Here is a 21668-nt window from a genome sequence, read left to right as displayed (position 1 = left end):
CCTCGAATTTATTGCAGGTCTGAGTGGAGGGCGGCTACATGTACTGAATGCAAATGAGCAGATTGTGGGAATAAAAATAAAAAGCACAGCATAGGGGGAAAAAAAAGTGGAGAGTTCGCTATTTTGTAGTGCAGTCAGAATATAACCTATTACTATAGCTTATATAAGATAAAAGATGAATACTTTTATCTCCAAAAGTTAGGAATTTATTGTGAAAAATGCTTCGTCTGATAAAAATATATCACCGAATAAAATTATTAGTATTTTAAAAAGATTCTCTAAGCAAGGAGCTGAAAGAAAACGAAACCAGCAGTGTGGCACTAAACAAAGTATTTTATAGTTATCTGAAAACTGCTTTACATCTGTATTTACAAATGGACGCCAGCATTAAGTGAAGTAGCTGTCATCATTTTGTGATGTTTTCAGTAAGTCTTGTAATCATTGATGCAGAGAAAATGACCTGAGGGAGATTTATTGTCCTTTACGTAGAAGGCATCAGTGTGTTCACAAAGAGCCAAACATGTTTGGCTCTTCTCCTGCACACAGTGGAGCAGGCTGGAGGAAGCATTAGGAACAGAGAGCAACTTTTATCCTAAACATTAAGAATCACTCATAGAAATCACATCAAAAGCTCGTCACTTGGACTCACGTGGATTGTGGATAACACACCCTGATTAATTCAAAGTCAGATCAAATGACAGGTTGCGAAGATTATTAATCCATAGAACCGATTCATGGATGATTCAAATGTCGGGTACTGGTGTTTGTGCATTATGGATCAATGGCAGAGCTTAATGAGAGTTCTAAACGGAGCAGAGCTGTTATTAAGACAATGTTAGAAGCAGCACCTGTGCTGCCACGAGTCCAGCTGCCTGCTGGGGTTTGTTCCTCAGTTGTGCAGACAGTACCGTGATTACACTCCCCGTTATTGTACACACATGTGTGTCCCTTAAAGGGATATTTTTTTAATCAGTCTTCACACAAGATAAAAACGGTTCACCTTCCCAGAGTTAAGGTGCTCCGTGGTCCCTATGGAGGGATCTTTGAAGGTGTTTCACACTCTGTGAAGTTGTGTAGTCTATAAAGCGTGCCCATGATGGCCACAGTAGACAATTACAGGCTAATGGTAATGCCAGCACATACTGTAGTGTAACAGGTACAGAACACAGCAGAATGACATCCAGTTAATCTGCAGTGTTTGAAGAGTCGCATTAGGCAGCAAAAACTACTAGTTGCATGCGACTACAGCAGACTTTTGAAACACAATGTCTCTTTTCACTGTTATGCTGATGATATTCAAATCTACCTTCACCTGACTGGGGATGCTCTATCCTCACCACATCCTCTGTTTGACTGTCTGAGTGATGTCAAAGACTGGTTATCACGTAACTTTCTTACTTTAAATGGAAAGAAGACAGAAATTATTGTTTTTGACCGAAATATGCCTCTGGGACAATTGACTGGCACATTTGGGCCTGTTGCTAACTACCTTACTGATACTGCCAGGAATCTTGGAGTTTTCATGGACAGTTCCTTCAAACTTGATAAACAGGTCTCTACTGTGGTGAAAACTAGCTTTCATCAACTACGCCTAATTTCTAAGGCTAAACCCTACATACCACACAAAGATATGGAGAAACTCATTCATGCTTTCATTACGTCAAGACTGGACTATTGTAACTCACTCTACTTGGGTCTACAATCTTCTCTTCTGCAGCGTCTGCAGCTGGTCCAGAATACCGCAGCACGTCTCTTGACCGGCACTAGAAAGTTTGACTCTATCACCCCTGTTCTGAAAAATTTACACTAGCTTCCTATCAAATATCGAATTGATTTTAAAATTTTATTGTTTACTTATAAAATTTTAAACAATATGGCACCTGACTATTTAGCTGATCTCCTCTGTCTGTACAGCCCTCAGAGAGCACTAAGATCATCGGACCAACTGCTCTTAGTACAACCTAGGTCTCGGCTGAAGACCAGAGGAGACCGTGCCTTTGCCGTTGCTGCACCCAGGCTATGGAATACTCTCCCTCTTCATATTCGCGCGTCAGATTCCATTCAGTCTTTTAAATCACGTTTAAAAACGTATTTGTTTGATCTGGCATTTAAGGCGAATTAGGGTAATTTACATCTGGCTCTGTATTTAGATTATGTAATCATTTTATATTTTATATATTTGTAATTTATATTTTATTGTGATTTTATCTGTATTGTGATTTTACTGGAAAGCACTTTGGTGTACTTCGGTCTTAAAAATGTGCTATATAAATAAATTTTGATTTGATTTGATTTGATTGACTTCTTTTTAAACTCGTAAAATATATTATTGCTTCAAATATGTACTTCATTTCCATACAAGCTTTCTAAATATCACATCTTTTGTCTCGTGAAACATCTTGAAATGTTAAAGAAAAGGTGCAGATGTACAGTAACATCAACACGTTTAACAGGCCATCAAGGTCGCATCTGTTAATCATAGCAGGAAACCTGTAACACAGAGTTGGCATTTATAATGCAGACGTGGCCCTGAAGACACATTCTTGAGACAATCCTCACATAAGATACACGTTTCATAAAGACACACAATCAGAAAGCCACTAAAGGGTTTTTTAATGAAATCTGGTCACATAGTTTGATTTGGGTGTTTGAATAACCCAACACCCCCTCGCCCACACACACACACACACACACACACATACATACACACAATGATAAGCTAGGCTGTAGGATTTCCTCACAACTTTTAATGTGAATATATAAGATGATTTCATTTCTTTTCTTTAAAGGACACCCTCAAACAAATAAAAGATAGTTAAAAAAAATGTGATGATAAAGCTTTCCTCCTCAACTCAGCAGTCTGTAAAGAGAAAAGATTCAGTTTAGTGAATCTGCAGTTGTGGGAAAAGCCAAATTCTGAATGTTTAGGCTTTTTAAAGATCGGAGACGTGTATACCTGTGTCTCAGGACATTCCCGTGCACCCCCCTGTATCTCTGATTTCTCTGGATGGCTGTGAGGTCTTCCTTGTATGTCCCCTCATAGATATCTGACTGACGTTTCATGTAGCTCTCACTTCCATCCCTGTGGGGAAAAAACAAACAAACCCAACAATAATTCCTCTTTCACTGGCTATTTGTACTGGTAACCCACACACATTGGAGCGATTTCAGTCCACTTGTGTTACCTACCCCAGCCGTTTGCCCATGATTGTCTGAAGGAACTTTCTGGCAGAGATTTGGCCCAGTACTTTCCTGTAGCTGTTTGTAAAGATGGCATCAGCGTGGCGCCCTAAGCTGGAATCAGAAATGGGGACAGTTTGCATCAGTTCAGTCAGTGTAAGCAGAAAATAAAGTAAACTGCAGTGCAGCGGCAGGATTTATCTGGGAGCTGGCCAGCGGTCGATTTACAATTTGCTCACATCTTTTTATGCATCCACACTAAAGTTCGAAGTATTAAGACACATTTAGTAAAACTTTAAAATACGGCCTGCAACTAAAGGTGTAAGTACCCTGTAATCAAATGGAATTTCAACATATTTGCTTTGAAATTACAATGTAGTCATGGTTACCTATAAATATTTAAAGGTAAGTACACCAAAATAAGAAATTAACAAGTGAAGTTTTTACAGGAAACCAAAAAATATACTGTAATGACAAGTGCATGTTCACTGCACAATCCATTTTAAGTAATGTGCAATGAAATCATAATATTGTAGAAAAACAATATTTCCCCATCTTACATTAGAAATATGTTATATTTGCAGCACGGGCTGTATTATGGGGTGGATCGATCTTAGCCACATTTCATAATTAATTCATAAATGAAAACTTTGTGCACTATTTTAATAAAATGTAGCTCCATATCTAAAAGGTCAAAATATAAAGATTTAGGTCCAGCATAGACTATCTGTAGTCCAATGTTTGCTTGCATTGTATTCAGCTGTGTGTATTTTTTTGACATATCTTTGAAAATGATGTACCTTCTAATAAATCAAGAATCCCCATTAAAAAATGTGTAAATGATCCACTCTGACTGGGACGTTTCATTAGCTGAGCCTTTGAGCCATATTTTACATCAGCCACTCAGACCATATTAACATACGGACCGCAACTCTGCTGGCTCCCTGGGAGGACGTGCGTCTTCCTCCTGCTGCTCTGCTGGATTCTTTAGTGAAGATGTCATCAGGATAGATGTATCCCTCTGGCCGAACCTGAGAAACATCCCCATGAACTATATGAATGCAGAACATCTTAAATGCCATTATTCAAACATAGCCCTTTATCTAGCAAGAACGATGATTTCATAGTAGTGCAGTCTTTGTAAAGATGACAGATTTAAAAGAAAAGAAAATATCATCAGTCTGCAAAATGCTTTAGCGCGTGAAAAATTACATCTGCAGCTTTGGTACACGACACTGTGACGATGATGCCTCGTAAACATAACGCGGTGACTAATCCAGACTTCTTGACCCTTTTTAGCAGAAGTACAGAGGACACAGCTATGACATGTAAAGTAAAGAGTCAACTGTTAGATGAGCTTCGACACGACCATTTTTCTAATCCTGACAGAGATCAAATATGTTATATTTAATGTTTCATTCAGATTTTGAATATTAAGAAAATTTTCTATGTCACTTGGTAAGGTTTCCAAACATTTTAGCTAAATGATGCATATATAGTGCATATTGGTGTGATTTGCCATGAGTTTACAAAAAATGTTCCCTTTGTGTAATCATCCAATGCTGTCATTGATCGGCATTCCCAAAGCTGAACAGCTGAACTAAGCAAAGGGTTTACGTAACTTTCAAAATATGCCTAAACCTCAGTAAAAATGGAAATGAACAACACCTAATGAATTTGAGTGATTTTGTCAGGACTTACCTAATGGATGGGTAGAGTGGGGAGCCTGACAAAGTCATGATCAGGCAGCAAAGCAGCAGTGCAGCTTTCTCCATCATCACAGCTAGTCCTGGAGAAGAGTGGATAGCCAGAACAAATGACAGGAGTAGAAATTACATTAGAAAAAACGCTGAAACCACAGTTTCCCAGACCAGCCTCATTGCTCTGCACAAGGAACTGAAGTTGAGGCAGGCAGAGATGTATAACGTGACAGGAAATATCATGATTTTAAGAATAAATAATACATTTATACAAACATGGATATCAAATTCAGAGTGTTTTTTCTAAGTTACCTTGATTTATTTTTTTTTCTTGGTAAGAATCCTGAGTGCCTCTGCAGTTTTATTCCGCACCTTCCACTCTCATGATGTCTCACTTCCAGGAAAGAACGAACAAAAGAAAACACTGGAACAGTACTGTTTCTCATCCCAGAGTTCCTGCTCACTTTATACTGAACCTGTGGCTCCAGTCACGCCTACATCACACATGATTCTCTCTCTCTCTCTCTCTCTCTGTCTGTGTGTGCGTCCGGGATGCGGATTGGGGGCATATTCACTTATTCATATGAGAAGTTGCTTTCTCTCGTCACCGTTTGTTCTTCTTCTTTAAAAAACAAAAACAAAAACTTTATTTAAAAGCATCTGTCTGAAACTGTTTTGGCAGGATTTCATATTTACATGATAAGTATGAACAATGTTTTGTTCTTATGGCCTGATATTAATACTTTACGTCGGTATGCAACAATATTGAATATTTTTATAAGATCAAGACCTCGATTAATGTAAATAATAAAACAAGCAAACGAATAAACAAACAAAAACCATTAACGGTTTTTTTTTTCATGCGCACTCTCATCTCGACCTCAGCTGAGTTTTGGACAATAACCTAACGACATAAATCCGTCTCTCACCATCAATAACCCGATTCTGTAAATGTTAAAGTTCCCTTCAAAGCTTTGTCGCACATACGGAACCATAGTTTAGACTAAGGAGATTATGACGACGGACCGTGAAGATGGACGTACAGTGACATTTTTGTCTAACGGACATTACGGACTTCTCGAGGATTGTAGTCTGACATTTAATTACCTTATTAACACACTGGATAAGCGCCTGAATTGACTTAAAGATAAAAACTATTTACCTCTTTTCGAGCTTCCTCTATGTTTGAAACAAACTTACTAGTATGTAGCAACACTTCACAAGAGTGACACGTTTTTCCGGGTTTCATTAGCGTCAGGTACTTGAAACAGGGAGTGACTCCTCTTGATACTAAGACATCTTTGGCTCCACATGATATCTGTACCTGAATGACAATTCACTCGAGGTAGTTAGCACTCGTGCTGTATCTTACTGAGTAAAAAGGCACTTTTGACACTATGTTAGTTTTTAGGTTGCGGCAAAGGTAGCTAACTAAAATACATAGTCGCTCATTTCCAGATACACCCGATAGGGAATTACGAAGCCTTTGCTCTTGTGGTTAGCTAAGCATGGAGTACCTCAGGACTTTAAAACCCATATTTACAGTAACCCAACACTGGCCCCCTCTCAGCCGCATCCAGGCTAGATACTGTTCTAAACTGGCTAGCGCTGTTGACACTGTGAGAGAAAAGAAGAAGACTGTAGACAAGTTCAAGAGTCGGCTATCATCTGGTCCAAGTTTTCAGGATTTCGTTAAAGGGCTTCCAGCTAACAGGAGCCGTGCTGCAGATGAAGAACCCTCAGAAAAGCATGACTATCTCTCTGAAGGCTTGTTGATGGGAAACTCAAGGAAAGGTCGGTGAAAGCCATTTGTTTATTTAGCTTTGAATGTTTGTGGTGATGCTAAAGGGGTTCTTTGGCTTATTGTTGCAGTTTATTTTGAAACCTATGGATGTCAAATGAATGTGAATGACACAGAGATAGCCTGGTCCATACTGCAGAAGAAGGGCTATCAGCGCACAGCTCATCTAAGCGAGGTACAGCTGACTTCTGGTTTTATTTTATGAATCTAGCAGAAGTAACTTTAATGCAGTTTGTTTAAGATGTGCGTGTACTTGCAGGCAGATGTTGTTCTTCTGGTAACGTGCTCTGTAAGGTAGGAGCAAAGATCAAACATGAAAAGTTTTGAAATTTAATGCTAGGTGATGGCAGCTTTGCAACCTAATCTCTTTTCTTAACAGAGAAAAGGCTGAGCAAACAATATGGAATAGACTGCAACAACTAACAGCTATGAAGAGGAAACGATTAAAGACCCACACACCAATGAAAATTGGAATTTTAGGTGAGTAAGCTCTCATGCACCATCTCTCATGCTCCATCAGATGATGGAGGTCACATTAAGGGTACGTTCATGGGTGTGTTTGTCTCAGGCTGTATGGCGGAGAGGCTGAAGATGGAGCTTCTGGAGCGAGAGAAGCTCGTAGATGTCCTCGCCGGTCCAGATGCATACCGGGACCTTCCGCGTCTCTTGACTGTATCAGAATCAGAATCAGAATACTTTATTAATCCCGAAGGAAATTATGGGTTACAGCAGGCAGCACACTAATGTTGCATGCGCGCTTACAAAGGAACCTTCTGACCGAACTTTATACAAACATCACATTGGGAAGACATGTCAGAGAGGTAGGCTGATAGGAAAAAACAAAAAGAAAATACATAACATGAGGTGAGAGGAGGAGAAAAAAAAATCCACTCAGACTGAGCTCCTAATGGGAGAACAGTTTGAGAACAGAAAAAAACCCCACCCCAGCACAAAAAGCACATGACTGTCAATACACCATAAAAACACAAGACAAGCAACAGGGGTGGGTAAGAGAGAGCCGGTGTGGACAGCGCATCCGGTCCTGCAGCATGTCTGCGGCATCTGCACTGGGAGGGAACAAGCATCGCAGGCGTTTGGAAAGGGAGGGGGGATGAGTGTCTATCAGTGTGTGTGTGTGTCCAGAGTTCAGCTGAGACAGTGTCCTTCGCCCTGCCAGGCTAAGTAAACAGTCCTCCAGCCAACCCAGGTGGCCTTGCGTAGGATAGGAAGAAACGGTCTATGTTAGTTGGCATTGGTGTGCGTGGTTGTCTCTCTAATAACCCTCCGACAGACTGGCGACATGTCCAGGGTGTACTTTTGCCCCATGACAGCTGGAATAGACCTTGAATGGAATAAGTGGGAGAAAATGAATGATGTTTATGAACTGTAGTTAATATAGTCAGACAATAAGTTACCGAGCAACAGGCCACAAGTCTTGGTGCAGAATCATACTAAGATTTAAAAAATAAAATGTTGGCACTGGTGTTTGAAGCAGTATACTGTCAGTAAGACTTGAGCAACTGCACACAGCTGGAAACTAATAACTACAGTAGCTAAGTAACATGTTGTTATTGCATCCATTCAGCCATGTATAATTAGTACATCTACATATACATGATTTGTAATGTGGTCCGTGCTGTATGTTGTATGTTGTAGCACAGTGAAATGTCTGACACTGACCATGTCCCAGTGCCTGAGAACACTGGTATGGAGGGGGAGAACGCACCTCTTTGCTGTATTTGTCAGAAACCAGACATCAACTGCTTCATGATGTAAGTATATATCAGTTTTATATTTGCAGTACATGCAATAGGGCTGGGCGCTAGCTTCAAAATTGATATCAGAGATTTTCTTTTTAATGGAAATCTTCTCCACTTTGCGGGGATAGGTTAATTGAAAAATCTAAATTGTCCATAGGTGTGAATGTGAGTGCGACTGGTTGTCTGTCCCTGTGTGTTAGCCCTGTGACAGACTGGCGACCTGTCCAGGGTGTACCCTGCCTCTCGCCCTATGATAGCTGGGATAGGCTCCAGCACCCCCGCAACCCTGAAAAAGGATAAGCGGAAGTGGATGGATGGATGGAAATCTTCTGTTTCAAGAAAACTAGCAATAATGATATATCCAGATATAGAAACAATACTGTAACATTTTATTGATGCTTGCAGTTTGGAGGCAGCAGTATTTGTAAGTGTAACTAAATTCCAGGCATTTTCCATCCTTCTTTTCCTATCAGCTTTTTTGTAACTGATGACACATTTCCTAATTTTCAGTGTGAAACAAGGTGCCAGCAGCAGCATTACAGTGACCCAGCATAGGTTCAAGGTTCTTTACAGGGAGTGCAGAATTATTAGGCAAGTTGTATTTTTGAGGAATAATTTTATTATTGAACAACAACCATGTTCTCAATGAACCCAAAAAACTCATTAATATCAAAGCTGAATGTTTTTGGAAGTAGTTTTTAATTTGTTTTTAGTTTTAGCTATTTTAGGGGGATATCTGTGTGTGCAGGTGACTATTACTGTGCATAATTATTAGGCAACTTAACAAAAAACAAATATATACCCATTTCAATTATTTATTTTTACCAGTGACACCAATATAACATCTCCACATTCACAAATATACATTTCTGACATTCAAAAACAAAACAAAAACTAATCAGCGACCAATATAGCCACCTTTCTTTGCAAGGACACTCAAAAGCCTGCCATCCATGGATTCTGTCAGTGTTTTGATCTGTTCACCATCAACATTGCGTGCAGCAGCAACCACAGCCTCCCAGACACTGTTCAGAGAGGTGTACTGTTTTCCCTCCTTGTAAATCTCACATTTGATGATGGACCACAGGTTCTCAATGGGGTTGAACAAGGAGGCCATGTCATTAGTTTTTCTTCTTTTATACCCTTTCTTGCCAGCCACGCTGTGGAGTACTTGGACGCGTGTGATGGAGCATTGTCCTGCATGAAAATCATGTTTTTCTTGAAGGATGCAGACTTCTTCCTGTACCACTGCTTGAAGAAGGTGTCTTCCAGAAACTGGCAGTAGGACTGGGAGTTGAGCTTGACTCCATCCTCAACCCGAAAAGGCCCCACAAGCTCATCTTTGATGATACCAGCCCAAACCAGTACTCCACCTCCACCTTGCTGGCGTCTGAGTGGGACTGGAGCTCCCTGCCCTTTACCAATCCAGCCACGGGCCCATCCATCTGGCCCATCAAGACTCACTCTCATTTCATCAGTCCATAAAACCTTAGAAAAACCAGTCTTGAGATATTTCTTGGCCCAGTCTTGACGTTTCAGCTTGTGTGTCTTGTTCAGTGGTGGTCGTCTTTCAGCCTTTCTTACCTTGGCCATGTCTCTGAGTATTGCACACCTTGTGCTTTTGGGCACTCCAGTGATGTTGCAGCTCTGAAATATGGCCAAACTGGTGGCAAGTGGCATCTTGGCAGCTGCACGCTTGACTTTTCTCAGTTCATGGGCAGTTATTTTGCGCCTTGGTTTTTCCACACGCTTCTTGCGACCCTGTTGACTATTTTGAATGAAACGCTTGATTGTTCGATGATCACGCTTCAGAAGCTTTGCAATTTTGAGACTGCTGCATCCCTCTGCAAGATATCTCACTATTTTTGACTTTTCTGAGCCTGTCATGTCCTTCTTTTGACCCATTTTGCCAAAGGAAAGGACGTTGCCTAATAATTATGCACACCTGATATAGGGTGTTGATGTCATTAGACCACACCCCTTCTCATTACAGAGATGCACATCACCTAATATGCTTAATTGGTAGTAGGCTTTCGAGCCTATACAGCTTGGAGTAAGACAACATGCATGAAGAGGATGATGTGGACAAAATACTCATTTGCCCCTAATAATTCTGCACTCCCTGTATTTGTCACATGCATAGTTATATAGTATAACAGACAGTGAAATGTAGCCTGACACGCTCCTCGACATGTGCGGGGGGGGGGGGGGGGAGAACATTATATATATATATATATATATATATATATATATATATATATATATATATATATATATATATATATATATATATATATATATATATATATATATATATATATATATATATATAATATATATATATATATATATATATATTATATATATATATATATATATATAATATATATATATATATCGGAGCACTAGGTGCGGTGACTCCCAAGCTAGGCGAGTGGCTCCAGCAGATCCCGGGAACAACATCGGAGATCTCTGTCCAGAAGAGCGCAGTCCTGGGAACAGCTAAGATACTGCGCAGGACCCTCAAGCTCCCAGGCCTCTGGTAGAGGACCCGAGCTTGAAGGATAAACCGCCCGCAGGGGCGTGCTGGGTGTTTTGTTTTTTATATATATATAAGGGGTGCAACGATATTCGTATCGATATTGAACCGTTCGATACAGTGCTTTCGGTTCGGTACGCATATGTATGAACAATACAAAATAAAATTTAAATTTATTTTATCAACTTTCCTTCTGATGATGCTGTCTGTGTTGAGCGCTCAGTGGATCTGCGCTCGACAGTGCAGCCTAGGCGGAGTAGTCGAACGCAGATTCACTGAGTGCAGGGCAAGCTAGCGAGACAGAAGTTAAGCTCTCCTTGCAACATGGCAAATTGAACCTCCCCACCCTCATTCAGATCTGGCGTTTGGAACTATTTTGGTTTTCATGTGAAGTATGACCCTGAAGCGTCATGGACTAAAGTAAAACAGTATGTTGGATGTGCCACGCAATGCTCAATTACATGGGTGGGAGCTAGTGTGTTAGCGCAGTTAGCTCGTGTTGGCCGTCCAGCCCCATGCACGGGGCGATCCGCGGTAGCTCGTTAACGGAGATTTGCCGTGTTGTGGCGTTAACGTCATTTCAACGAGATTAACGCTGACAGCACTAGTGGGAACACAACAAATATGACTGCACATTTACACCGACATCATCCTAGTGCAAAGACAAGTGGAAGCAGAAAACAACAAGCAGCATGCTACAAACTTTACCTGAGTCATTTAGACAGCCGTTAGCACAGGATTCTCCTTATGGGGACCTGATATGTTTAATATGCTGCTGAGAATATAGCCCAGAAGAAGCGTATAGTATAGCTTTTATTTTGGAAAGAGCCATTTCTCTGTAATAAACTCTCTTTTCCAAAGATGAGTGATTCCTCAATCAGATACAGGGCTCGCAAAATCGCCTGCCCGACGTCCCGGGGCTAGCGATTTTTCCAGTCGGGCTACCAAAATCTATCTCTGCCCTGCCCGTCGGGCTATTGTAGGAAAAATATATGTCAATGCTTTTGCATTCTTTCAGAAATGTAGCTGGGTAATTATGTCATTGGCATCGATGAGCCACTGTCAATATGTGACATATTGAAATCGGTTTGAATTTGCGCTTGTTTTTTGCTTTCACTTTGCAATTGTGCGAACTGTGTATAGAGAGCGACAGCACTGATTGGTGAGTGATGATAATTTGCGCACCAATTCCTCTGACATCGTCTTATTAATCGTTAGCTTACTATGCAAACATGACAAGTGAAATCTCCTGCAGCAAGCTTAAACATGTGAGAGGTTGATCGCGCAGAGAATCGCTGAGCTTATGTGAGTCCGTGTGTAAAAGCAGCAGGATATATATTTTAGTTCTGCTGAGCCAAATAAGACAGGTCAGAGTGAAGAAGTGACAGCCAAAGAAAAGCTTACCACAAAACGGAGAAGTTATGACAAATCAGACTATAAGGCAAAAAGAAAGTGCAGCTTTATGGTTTCATGGACAAAAGAATTTCTGTGGCTGCAATATGACGAGCTAAATAACCAGGGCTGCACATAAGTGGTCCGCAGGTGCGCATTCGCTGTCAAAATAAAAAACGGGCACAAGATAAGAAGTTGCAACGCGTGTTTACATACATAAGATTTTCAGGAGGAGGACAGACATTTGTTTAGAACTCTTAAAGATGTCGAAGAAGCTCCTTTAAGCAATTACTGTGATGTTCCTCCACCTCCAAAGAAATGTCAGAAGGAGTCCGAACCACAAAAGAAGCACGTATTCTCGGAAAAGTAGTTGCAGGAGGCGAGCTGGCTTCAAACAAATGATGAACGCACAGAGATGTGGTGCAGAATGTGCCGTGAAAATGTAATAAATGACAAATTAAAAAGGCATGAACATTTTTTTTGTATCGAAAAAATATCGAACCGTGACACTAAAGTATCGAACCGAACCGTGAATTTTGTGTATTGTTGCACCCCTAATATATACACTCAACAAAAATATAAACGCAACACCTTTGTTACTGCTCCCATTCCCCATGGGATGGACGTAGAGACCTAAAATTCATTCCAGATACACAATATAACCATCCCTCCCAAACAGTGGTCACAAATCAGTCCAAATGTGTGGTAGTGGGCACATCTGCTATATTGAGATAATCCATCCCACCTCACAGGTGTGCCACATCAGGATGCTGATCTGACATCATGAGTAGTGCACAGGTGTACCTCAGACTGCCCACAACAAAAGGCCACCCTGGAATGTGCAGTTTTTTGTGCTATTGGGGGTCTGGGGACCCAGAACCGGTCAGTATCTGGTGTGACCACCATTTGCCTCATGCAGTGCAACACATCGTCGCATGGAGTCTATCAGATTGTCAATTGTGGCCTGTGGAATGTTGGTCCACTCCACTTCAATGGCTGTGCGAGGTTGTTGGATATTCGTGGGAACTGGTACACGCTGTCGTATACGCCGGTCAAGCACATCCCGAACATGCTCAATGGGTGACATGTCCGGTGAGTATGCTGGCCATGCAAGAACTGGGACATTCTCAGCTGCCATCTGCCCTGAACAATGTGAACCATGATTCATCCGTGAAGCGCACACCTCTCCAACGTGCCAGACGCCATCAAATGTGAGCATTTGCCCACACAAGTCTGTTACGGCGACGAGCTGGAGTCAGGTCAAGACCCCGATGAGGACGACGGGCATGCAGTTGAGCGTCCCTGAGACGGTTTCTGACAGTTTGTGCAGAAATTGTTTGGTTGTGCAAACCAATTGTTCCAGCAGCTGTCTGGGTGGCTGGTCTCAGACGATCTTGGAGGTGAACCTGCTGGATGTGGAGGTCCTGGGCTGGTGTGGTTACACGAGGTCTGCGGTTGTGAGGCCGGTTGGATGTGCTGCCATATTCTCTGAAACGCCTGTGGAGACGGCTTATGGTTGAGAAATGAACATTCAATGCACGGGCGACAGATCTGGTTGACATTCCTGCTGTCAGCATGCCAATTGCACGCTCCCTCATTGCTTGTGGCATCTGTGGCATTTTGCTGTGAGACAAAACTGCACATTCCAGGGTGGCCTTTTGTTGTGGGCAGTCTGAGGTACACCTGTGCACTACTCATGATGTCAGATCAGCATCCTGATGTGGCACACCTGTGAGGTGGGATGGATTATCTCAATATAGCAGATGTGCCCACTACCACACATTTGGACTGATTTGTGACCACTGTTTGGGAGGGATGGTTATATTGTGTATCTGGAATGAATTTTAGGTCTCTACGTCCATCCCATGGGGAATGGGAGCAAAAACAAAGGTGTTGCGTTTATATTTTTGTTGAGTATATATATATACATACACACACACACACACACACACACACACACACACACACACACACACACACACATATTGGGTGAATGTGCAGTAGTAGCAGCAAGCAGGTGAATTCTGTACATTAATATGAATAGATCAAATGTAAGCACAAAAGTAGCCAAGGTAGTGTTTTTCCTGGAAATTTTAAGTGAAAGGATAAAGTAACTGCTTACCACTTTAGTTTAACAATGATTAATGAAGTGTAACCGTGTAACTCATCAGCAGTCTGCACAGTATGGTCACATATTAAAACTGAAGAATATGTTGTACTTGTTGTAGTGTTTCATCATGGGTCCAGTTTTTACCCAGGTGCTTAAAGCCCTTCTTTACCCTCATGTAACACCAACAGTAATTTCCAACCACTATTTCCTGTTCCTGTCAGTCAAACAAACAGACGACAAACATCTTCTATAAACAGGAATAATGTCATTTTATCGGATTAGAAAACATCTAATCTAGCGTTGATATTACACTGCTGTTTAGTGTCTGGCTGATCTCAGTGTCACCAAAATATCTGCCCTACATGTCAAACAATGAGAGAACTTGAAACAGTACCATCACCTAGCAGCTTATTTTAATTAGCCAGCAAACAAACATTAGCACTAACATTGCTATTATTATAGTCCCAGTTAAATGACTTTGAATAGCTTTATTTCAAAAGTAATTTTACAATTTCACAGCCATTTAGCTGTGTTAACTGTACATGCTGTAGGTCATAAGGCGTGCATGGATCATTTTTATAATCAGCCTCTTATCTTTTGTCCACCACAGGCTTTGCCATGATAAATTGGTCAGTTGACAACCAGGAGCCGTACACCTTAACCTCAGAAGCCAGGACATCCAAGCGCAGTGCGAACACGAACTTCTTTAAATGGGATGCAAGATGGACTACAGAGGGCCACCCCGTCGCCAGACAACCAAGTGCTGTCCCTGTCCACGGCCAGTGTGAGAAGGACTCTCACTAAAGTCAACCCACACAAAGCTGCTGGACCAGACAATATACCTGGACGCGTGCTCGGAGCCCGTGCTGACCAGCTGACTGATGTCCTAGCGGGCATCTTTAACATCTCCCTGAGTAAAGCTGTTGTGCCACAGTGCTTTAAAACCACCACCATCATACCTGTCCCCAGACCTTCCCAAAGCCTAATTACACAATGATTGCCTGAGCCTATTCTTGTTAAATGATGAAAAACTCAAAGGCACGTTTGGGCAGTGGATCTGTGTGAAATCAGCAGCTTGCAAAACTAAATCAAAATGTGTGCAATTGATTCTAAAAATAGAAATCACAATAAAGTTCAACATTTACTAAAACCACCATTCAGTCATCTGAGAGTCTTTACTCATGAAATTATAACGGTTAGATGAATGTATATGCAGTGATTTACTGATCAATGATAAAAGGGGAGATTTATGCAGTAACGAAGACTGTCATGAAAAGTATTTGGCATCTGATCTCCTGTAACCTGCGGAGCTAAGCTGTTTTACCAGCTCTGCTCTCTGATTTTTCTTTTATGAAAAAACACAAGTTGTCAAAGTTATTTGTTTGCAAATGTATTTCAGAAATATCGACATACTTTTTTTAATCAGCAGAAACTTTATGTCAGTAGTGCAAAAACCTGCACTGATCTGACCTCATTTCTTCCTCATCCTGATTCCTGACCTGGGAAGGGAGAGAAATATTTGTTTTTGTTTGTCTTCTTGTTTTATTTAATTCCTTGTGGGATTTGGATCCAACACGTAAAGTATGCATATTATGCACACACACAAACACACATGCAGCTATTACCCATTTCTTGTATTCTTGAATAAAGACATTGATTTGACACATTTAATTAGTGACCAATTGTTTTTATTGTTCAATTATTAAGAAAAAAGAGAAGGTGGGGGTGGGTGGGTGGGATGTAAAGAAGAGCGTAAAGTAAAGGGAGAGAGGAGAGAAAACCCCAACAATCCCCTCTGAGCAAGCACTAGGCGACAGTGGATAGGAAAAACTCCCTTTAAAGGAAGAAACCTATGACAGAACCAAGCTCTAGAGGGGGCAGTCAACTGTCGGGACTGGTTGGGGGGTGACTGTGAAAAGAGGGGAGGGAGATGGGAGAGGTGTTGGGGGGAGGGGGGGGGAATTAAGCTGGAGCAGAGGTGGGGGAAGAAGAGGTGACATTGGCAGTAGTGAAAGAAGGAGTGTTCTTCCTCCAGAAGAAGCGTTTTTTCTTTTTCTGCTTTTTCTCGAGGATGAGGATCAGCTCCTCGATTTTTTCTGTGTTTTGCTTCTGCAGCTTGTTGCATTTTTTCTGCACTTCTTCTTTTTCGGCTTGTTTTTCTTCCAACCTTTCTTTCAGCACTTTAGATGTTGCCTCCTGTTTTTGCAGCTTTTCATTTTCTCCTTCCAGCTCAGATGCTTTGAACTTCATTTTGTTGTAAAGTTCTTGCAGGTTTTGGTTTTTCTTCTCAAACTCCTGGAGAAGAAGTTTTTCTTCTCTCTGCTTACCGACCAGCTGTTCTCTCTCTTGAAGCAGGTCTTGATATTTGTGCAGTGTCTCATCGAACTTTACCTGCAGCATCCTGTTGTTTCCCTCCATGAGCTGGAGTTGGCACTCCATGTCTCCCTGCTTTCTGTCCAGCTGCTCTTTCTCTTGAAGGATTTCTTTATTTTGTTGCAGAGCTTCATCAAGCTTTCCTTGCAAGCTTTCATTTTGTTGCTTGATGCTCTGCAGATTGGAATCCATTTCTTTTTGTTTGATTTCTTGTTCCCTTTTCTCTTGGAGAAGCTTCTCGTTTGCTTGCTCTGTGCGATCAAGCCTTTTTTTGTCTACACTGTACATTAGCTCCATGTCTCGGAGATTGGAGTGCAGCCCTCTCTTCTTCGTGCTGTCTTGCATCTTCTCTTGGAGGAGTTTTCTATTTTGTCGCAGAGCTTGATCAAGCTTTCCTTGCAAGCTTTCATTGTGTTGCTTGATGCTCTGAAGCTTGGAATGCATTTCTTTCTCTTTTAACTCCTGTTGCCTTTTCTCTTGGAGGAGCTTTTCATTTTCTTGCAGTGTGCGATCAAGCCTTTTTTTGTCTACACTGTACATTAGCTCCATTTCTTGGAGATTGCTCTGCAGCCCTCTCTTCTTCATGCCATCTTGTTTCTTCTCTTGGGCAAGTTTTTTATTTTGTTGCAGGGCTTCATCAAGCTTTCCTTGGAGCTCCTGGTTCTTTTTGTCCATGTCTTGGAGATCCTGTTGTTTCCCCTCAATAATAGCTTCCTTTTCTTGAAGCTGGTATGATAACTTTTTTAGTTGAGCGCTCTTTCGCTCATTTTCCCCCATCAAGAACTTAATGTTCTCTGTGTTTCTGAGCGCTTCAGCCTCCATTTCTTCCAAACGCTTTTCCTCTAGTTCCACTTGGTCACACCAGGGAAGAGAGGAAATGGAAGAGTCTAGTGGCTCATCCCAAGGAAGAGTGTAGGCGTCAACTTCTTGTCCCTTTGGATTTGTTTGAGACATGTTGTGTCTGGATACAGTTACAATTGCAAAGGATCCAAATATTTCAAAAGGCTTTTCTGGCGAACGGTTCAATGCTGCACACATCAACGCTGCGAGAAACGGACTAAAAGTCGTTGCGCTTCACCCCTATTTATAGGTTTTTGGATCAAAGGATCAAAGGAAAGAATGGTGGTAAGATTCTACATGTGTGTGACGTCATAATTCTGTAAGGCAATGAGGTTGTCACGTGATATTTTTGGAGGAGGGCATTTTTCAACTTGGACAAATTATCAGTAAAGTTTCAATCTCTGTTATTTTCCCCCAAAAACGTGTTGTCGCAATAATGTTTTCTACTGTAATTGGTGCCAACAGATGGCGCAGTTTAAAGTTGGCTGTTACTCTGCCCAGGCTGCTACCATAGAAGAAGAATGTAGACCGATGTCCGCTGATCGTTTCCGTGTAAATCTTAGCATTGCTTTAGCCGTCAAGCTAAAGGTTTAGCTTCATACTGCCATATTTTCAGAGGAACAAAATATTTAAACGGTCTCAGATCATGGTGAGTATTTGAAAAAATGTTTATTTAATGTGAAGCCTGTCATGTGGAAAGGTTAGCAAGCGTAATTTTGCCTATTGTGTTATACACGGGTGCTTACATCCGAGTAGTGTTGATCTTTTCTAAGGTCCATGGGTTTATCCAACGAGCAGCTAAGTCACCGTTATATCTGTAATTTTGTGTGCAACGTCTTAATGCAAAAAAAATCCCGAAGCAAAGCAACGAAGCAAAGACTAAACAAAAAAACCCCACAATGCGTTTTTAAGCTCTCTCTGCGTTCACTGCCTCTGCAAGTGTCAAACTTCCTCGCTTTAGCTGATGCTAACCAACATTAGCGCTTACGGTTCGTATATAAACACAACTGTCAGCCCTTCACTTTTGGTGCCGACCACATTTTGAGCATTTTCTACAGTTTGTGAAATGGTCGCCATTGGCATTACATGCCAGTAGTGTTCGCTAATTGACTTTACCGGGGATTACATTTATTACAACGTTACTGCGTGGAAGTGATCATAGTGTATGCTTATGAACGCGAGTGGTAGGTGTTATTAGTGCGACTTTACCCTTAATTAGTTTTCCCACCGGAAGTAGAGTTGTTTATGCGACGTGATTGCTAGAGCAGTCCCAAACAATCGATCGCGTTTATTAACAGACCAATTCTCTCCAAACTTTTAGGGTAAGCTAGACTCGAGATATGGTTGCAATAATACGAACAAGGGCGCAACAGCATATTGACAATGGCGAGAACTTTAATATTTACATTGTGTTAGTGGACCCATCGCTCCGCATCCTTAACGCTACATTGATGTCGAGAGTCTCTGACACAGCTGTGCTCTGCAGCACAGACACCCTGCTTATCTGTGATTCGGCCAGACTGGTGTTGAACTCCAAAGACATGCGCGGGGTTAGGTTAGTTGGCTGTTGGTGTGAGTGGTTGTCTGAGTCTCTCTAATAACCCTCCAACAGACTGGCGACCTGTCCAGGGTGTACTTTTGCCCTATGACAGCTGGAATACAACCTGAATAAAATAAGTAGGAGAAAATGAATGATGTTTATGAAGTGTAGTTAATGTAGTCAGACAATAAGTTACCGAGCAACAGGCCACAAGTCTTGGTGCAGAATCATACTAAGATTTAAAAAATAAAATGTTGGCACTGGTGTTTGAAGCAGTATACTGTCAGTAAGACTGGAGCAACTGCACACATCTGGAAACTAATAACTAGAGTAGTTAAGTAACATTTTGTTACTGCATCCATTTAGCCAGGTATAATTAGCATGTCTACATACATGTCATTTCTAATGTGGTCCTATGTGGTATGTTGTAGGACAGTGAAGTGTCTGACACTGACCATGTAGCAGTGCCTGAGAACACTGGTATGGAGGGGGAGAACGCACCTCTTTACTGTATTTGTCGGAAACCAGACATCAACTGCTCCATGATGTAAGTATATATCAGTTTTATATTTGCAGTATGCGCAGTAGGGGTGGGCGCTAGCTTCAGCAATGTTATCAGAGATTTTTTTTTTTAAATGAAGAGCTTCTATTTCGAGAAAACTACCAATAAGGATATATGCACAGATATAGAAAACAATACTGTAACATTTTATTGATGCTTGCAGTTTGGAGGAAGCAGTATTTGCAAGTGTAACTAAATTCCAGGCATTTTCCATCCTTCTTTTCCTATCAGCTTTTTTCTAGTTGTCAGTGTGAACCAAGGTGTCAGCAGCAGCATTATAGTGCAAAAGTAGTGACCCAGCATAGATCAAATGTAAGCACAAAAGTAGCCAAGGTAGTGTTTTTCCTGGAAATTTTAAGTGAAAGGATAAAGTAACTGCTTACCACTTTAGTTTAACAATGATTAATGAAATGTAACCGTGTAACTCATCAGCAGTCTGCACAGTATGGTCACATATTAAAACTGAAGAATATGTTGTACTTGTTGTAGTGTTTCATCATGGGTCCAGTTTTTACCCAGGTGCTTAAAGCCCTTCTTTACCCTCATGTAACACCAACAGTAATTTCCAACCACTATTTCCTGTTCCTGTCAGTCAAACAAACAGACGACAAACATCTTCTATAAACAGGAATAATGTCATTTTATCGGATTAGAAAACATCTAATCTAGCGTTGATATTACACTGCTGTTTAGTGTCTGGCTGATCTCAGTGTCACCAAAATATCTGCCCTACATGTCAAACAATGAGAGAACTTGAAACAGTACCATCACCTAGCAGCTTATTTTAATTAGCCAGCAAACAAACATTAGCACTAACATTGCTATTATTGTAGTCCCAGTTAAATGACTTTGAATAGCTTTATTTCAAAAGTAATTTTACAATTTCACAGCCATTTAGCTGTGTTAACTGTACATGCTGTAGGTCATAAGGCGTGCATGGATCATTTTTATAATCAGCCTCTTATCTTTTGTCCACCACAGGCTTTGCCATGATAAATTGGTCAGTTGACAACCAGGAGCCGTACACCTTAACCTCAGAAGCCAGGACATCCAAGCGCAGTGCGAACACGAACTTCTTTAAATGGGATGCAAGATGGACTACAGAGGGCCACCCCGTCGCCAGACAACCAAGTGCTGTCCCTGTCCACGGCCAGTGTGAGAAGGACTCTCACTAAAGTCAACCCACACAAAGCTGCTGGACCAGACAATATACCTGGACGCGTGCTCGGAGCCCGTGCTGACCAGCTGACTGATGTCCTAGCGGGCATCTTTAACATCTCCCTGAGTCAAGCTGTTGTGCCACAGTGCTTTAAAACCACCACCATCATCATACCTGTCCCCAGACCTTCCCAAAGCCTAATTACACAATGATTGCCTGAGCCTATTCTTGTTAAATGATGAAAAACTCAAAGGCACGTTTGGGCAGTGGATCTGTGTGAAATCAGCAGCTTGCAAAACGAAATCAAAATGTGTGCAATTGATTTTAAAAATAGAAATCACAATAAAGTTCAACATTTACTAAAACCGCCATTCAGTCATCTGAGAGTCTTTACTCATGAAATTATAACGGTTAGATGAATGTATATGCAGTGATTTACTGATCAATGATAAAAGGGGAGATTTATGCAGTAACGAAGACTGTCATGAAAAGTATTTGGCATCTGATCTCCTGTAACCTGCGGAGCTAAGCTGTTTTACCAGCTCTGCTCTCTGATTTTTCTTTTATGAAAAAACACAAGTTGTCAAAGTTATTTGTTTGCAAATGTATTTCAGAAATATCGACATACTTTTTTTAATCAGCAGAAACTTTATGTCAGTAGTGCAAAAACCTGCACTGATCTGACCTCATTTCTTCCTCATCCTGATTCCTG

General features: G+C 41.2%; 3 protein-coding genes across 6 annotated transcripts; 1 reads left to right on the top strand and 2 right to left on the bottom strand.

Moving 5' to 3' along the window:
• Nucleotides 1-2631: 2631 nt before the first annotated feature.
• ghrh (growth hormone releasing hormone) lies at nucleotides 2632-6143 on the bottom strand. 4 transcript variants are annotated; one of them, XM_026168965.1, is made up of 7 exons: nucleotides 6081-6143; nucleotides 5193-5274; nucleotides 4882-4969; nucleotides 4107-4211; nucleotides 3190-3294; nucleotides 2957-3082; nucleotides 2632-2860 (listed from the first exon to the last, which is right to left on the bottom strand). In XM_026168965.1, the coding sequence occupies exons 3-7, from the start codon at nucleotides 4956-4958 to the stop codon at nucleotides 2848-2850; spliced, it is 426 nt and encodes a 141-aa protein (XP_026024750.1). In that variant the 5' UTR covers nucleotides 4959-4969; nucleotides 5193-5274; nucleotides 6081-6143; the 3' UTR covers nucleotides 2632-2847. The 4 variants fall into 4 exon arrangements, with proteins under 4 accessions (XP_026024750.1, XP_026024749.1, XP_026024747.1 ...); XM_026168964.1 differs by having other exon boundaries at nucleotides 5193-5502; nucleotides 6081-6136; XM_026168962.1 differs by having other exon boundaries at nucleotides 5193-5502; nucleotides 6043-6103.
• LOC113022187 (CDK5 regulatory subunit-associated protein 1-like) lies at nucleotides 5829-8457 on the top strand. The gene is made up of 6 exons (XM_026167325.1): nucleotides 5829-6674; nucleotides 6753-6856; nucleotides 6941-6975; nucleotides 7061-7161; nucleotides 7250-7397; nucleotides 8343-8457. The coding sequence occupies exons 1-6, from the start codon at nucleotides 6389-6391 to the stop codon at nucleotides 8455-8457; spliced, it is 789 nt and encodes a 262-aa protein (XP_026023110.1). The 5' UTR covers nucleotides 5829-6388.
• Nucleotides 8458-16181: 7724 nt separating this feature from the next.
• Nucleotides 16182-18298, bottom strand: LOC113022967 (trichohyalin-like). The gene has a single exon (XM_026168960.1). The coding sequence runs from the start codon at nucleotides 17891-17893 to the stop codon at nucleotides 16445-16447; it is 1449 nt and encodes a 482-aa protein (XP_026024745.1). The 5' UTR covers nucleotides 17894-18298; the 3' UTR covers nucleotides 16182-16444.
• Between the last annotated feature and the right edge of the window lie 3370 nt (nucleotides 18299-21668).

Source organism: Astatotilapia calliptera, chromosome 5, assembly GCF_900246225.1.
Source record: "Astatotilapia calliptera chromosome 5, fAstCal1.2, whole genome shotgun sequence".
In the NCBI taxonomy this organism is placed as follows: Eukaryota; Metazoa; Chordata; class Actinopteri; order Cichliformes; family Cichlidae; genus Astatotilapia; species Astatotilapia calliptera.
Note: the sequence above shows the minus strand (reverse complement) of the source record. Positions and strands in the feature narration are given on the sequence as shown.

Bases quoted from the DNA above. Each gene is read 5' to 3' on its own strand.
- ghrh (XM_026168965.1), bottom strand. From the start codon at position 4,958: ATGATGGAGAAAGCTGCACTGCTGCTTTGCTGCCTGATCATGACTTTG. The intron at 4,212-4,881 runs GTAAGTCCTGAC...GATGTTTCTCAG, and splicing joins CCACTCTACCCATCCATTAG to GTTCGGCCAGAGGGATACAT. The intron at 3,083-3,189 runs GTAGGTAACACA...TTTTCCCCACAG, and splicing joins ATCATGGGCAAACGGCTGGG to GGATGGAAGTGAGAGCTACA.
- LOC113022187 (XM_026167325.1), top strand. From the start codon at position 6,389: ATGGAGTACCTCAGGACTTTAAAACCCATATTTACAGTAACCCAACAC. The intron at 6,857-6,940 runs GTACAGCTGACT...GTGTACTTGCAG, and splicing joins GCACAGCTCATCTAAGCGAG to GCAGATGTTGTTCTTCTGGT. The intron at 6,976-7,060 runs GTAGGAGCAAAG...TTTTCTTAACAG, and splicing joins CTGGTAACGTGCTCTGTAAG to AGAAAAGGCTGAGCAAACAA.
- LOC113022967 (XM_026168960.1), bottom strand. From the start codon at position 17,893: ATGTGTGCAGCATTGAACCGTTCGCCAGAAAAGCCTTTTGAAATATTT.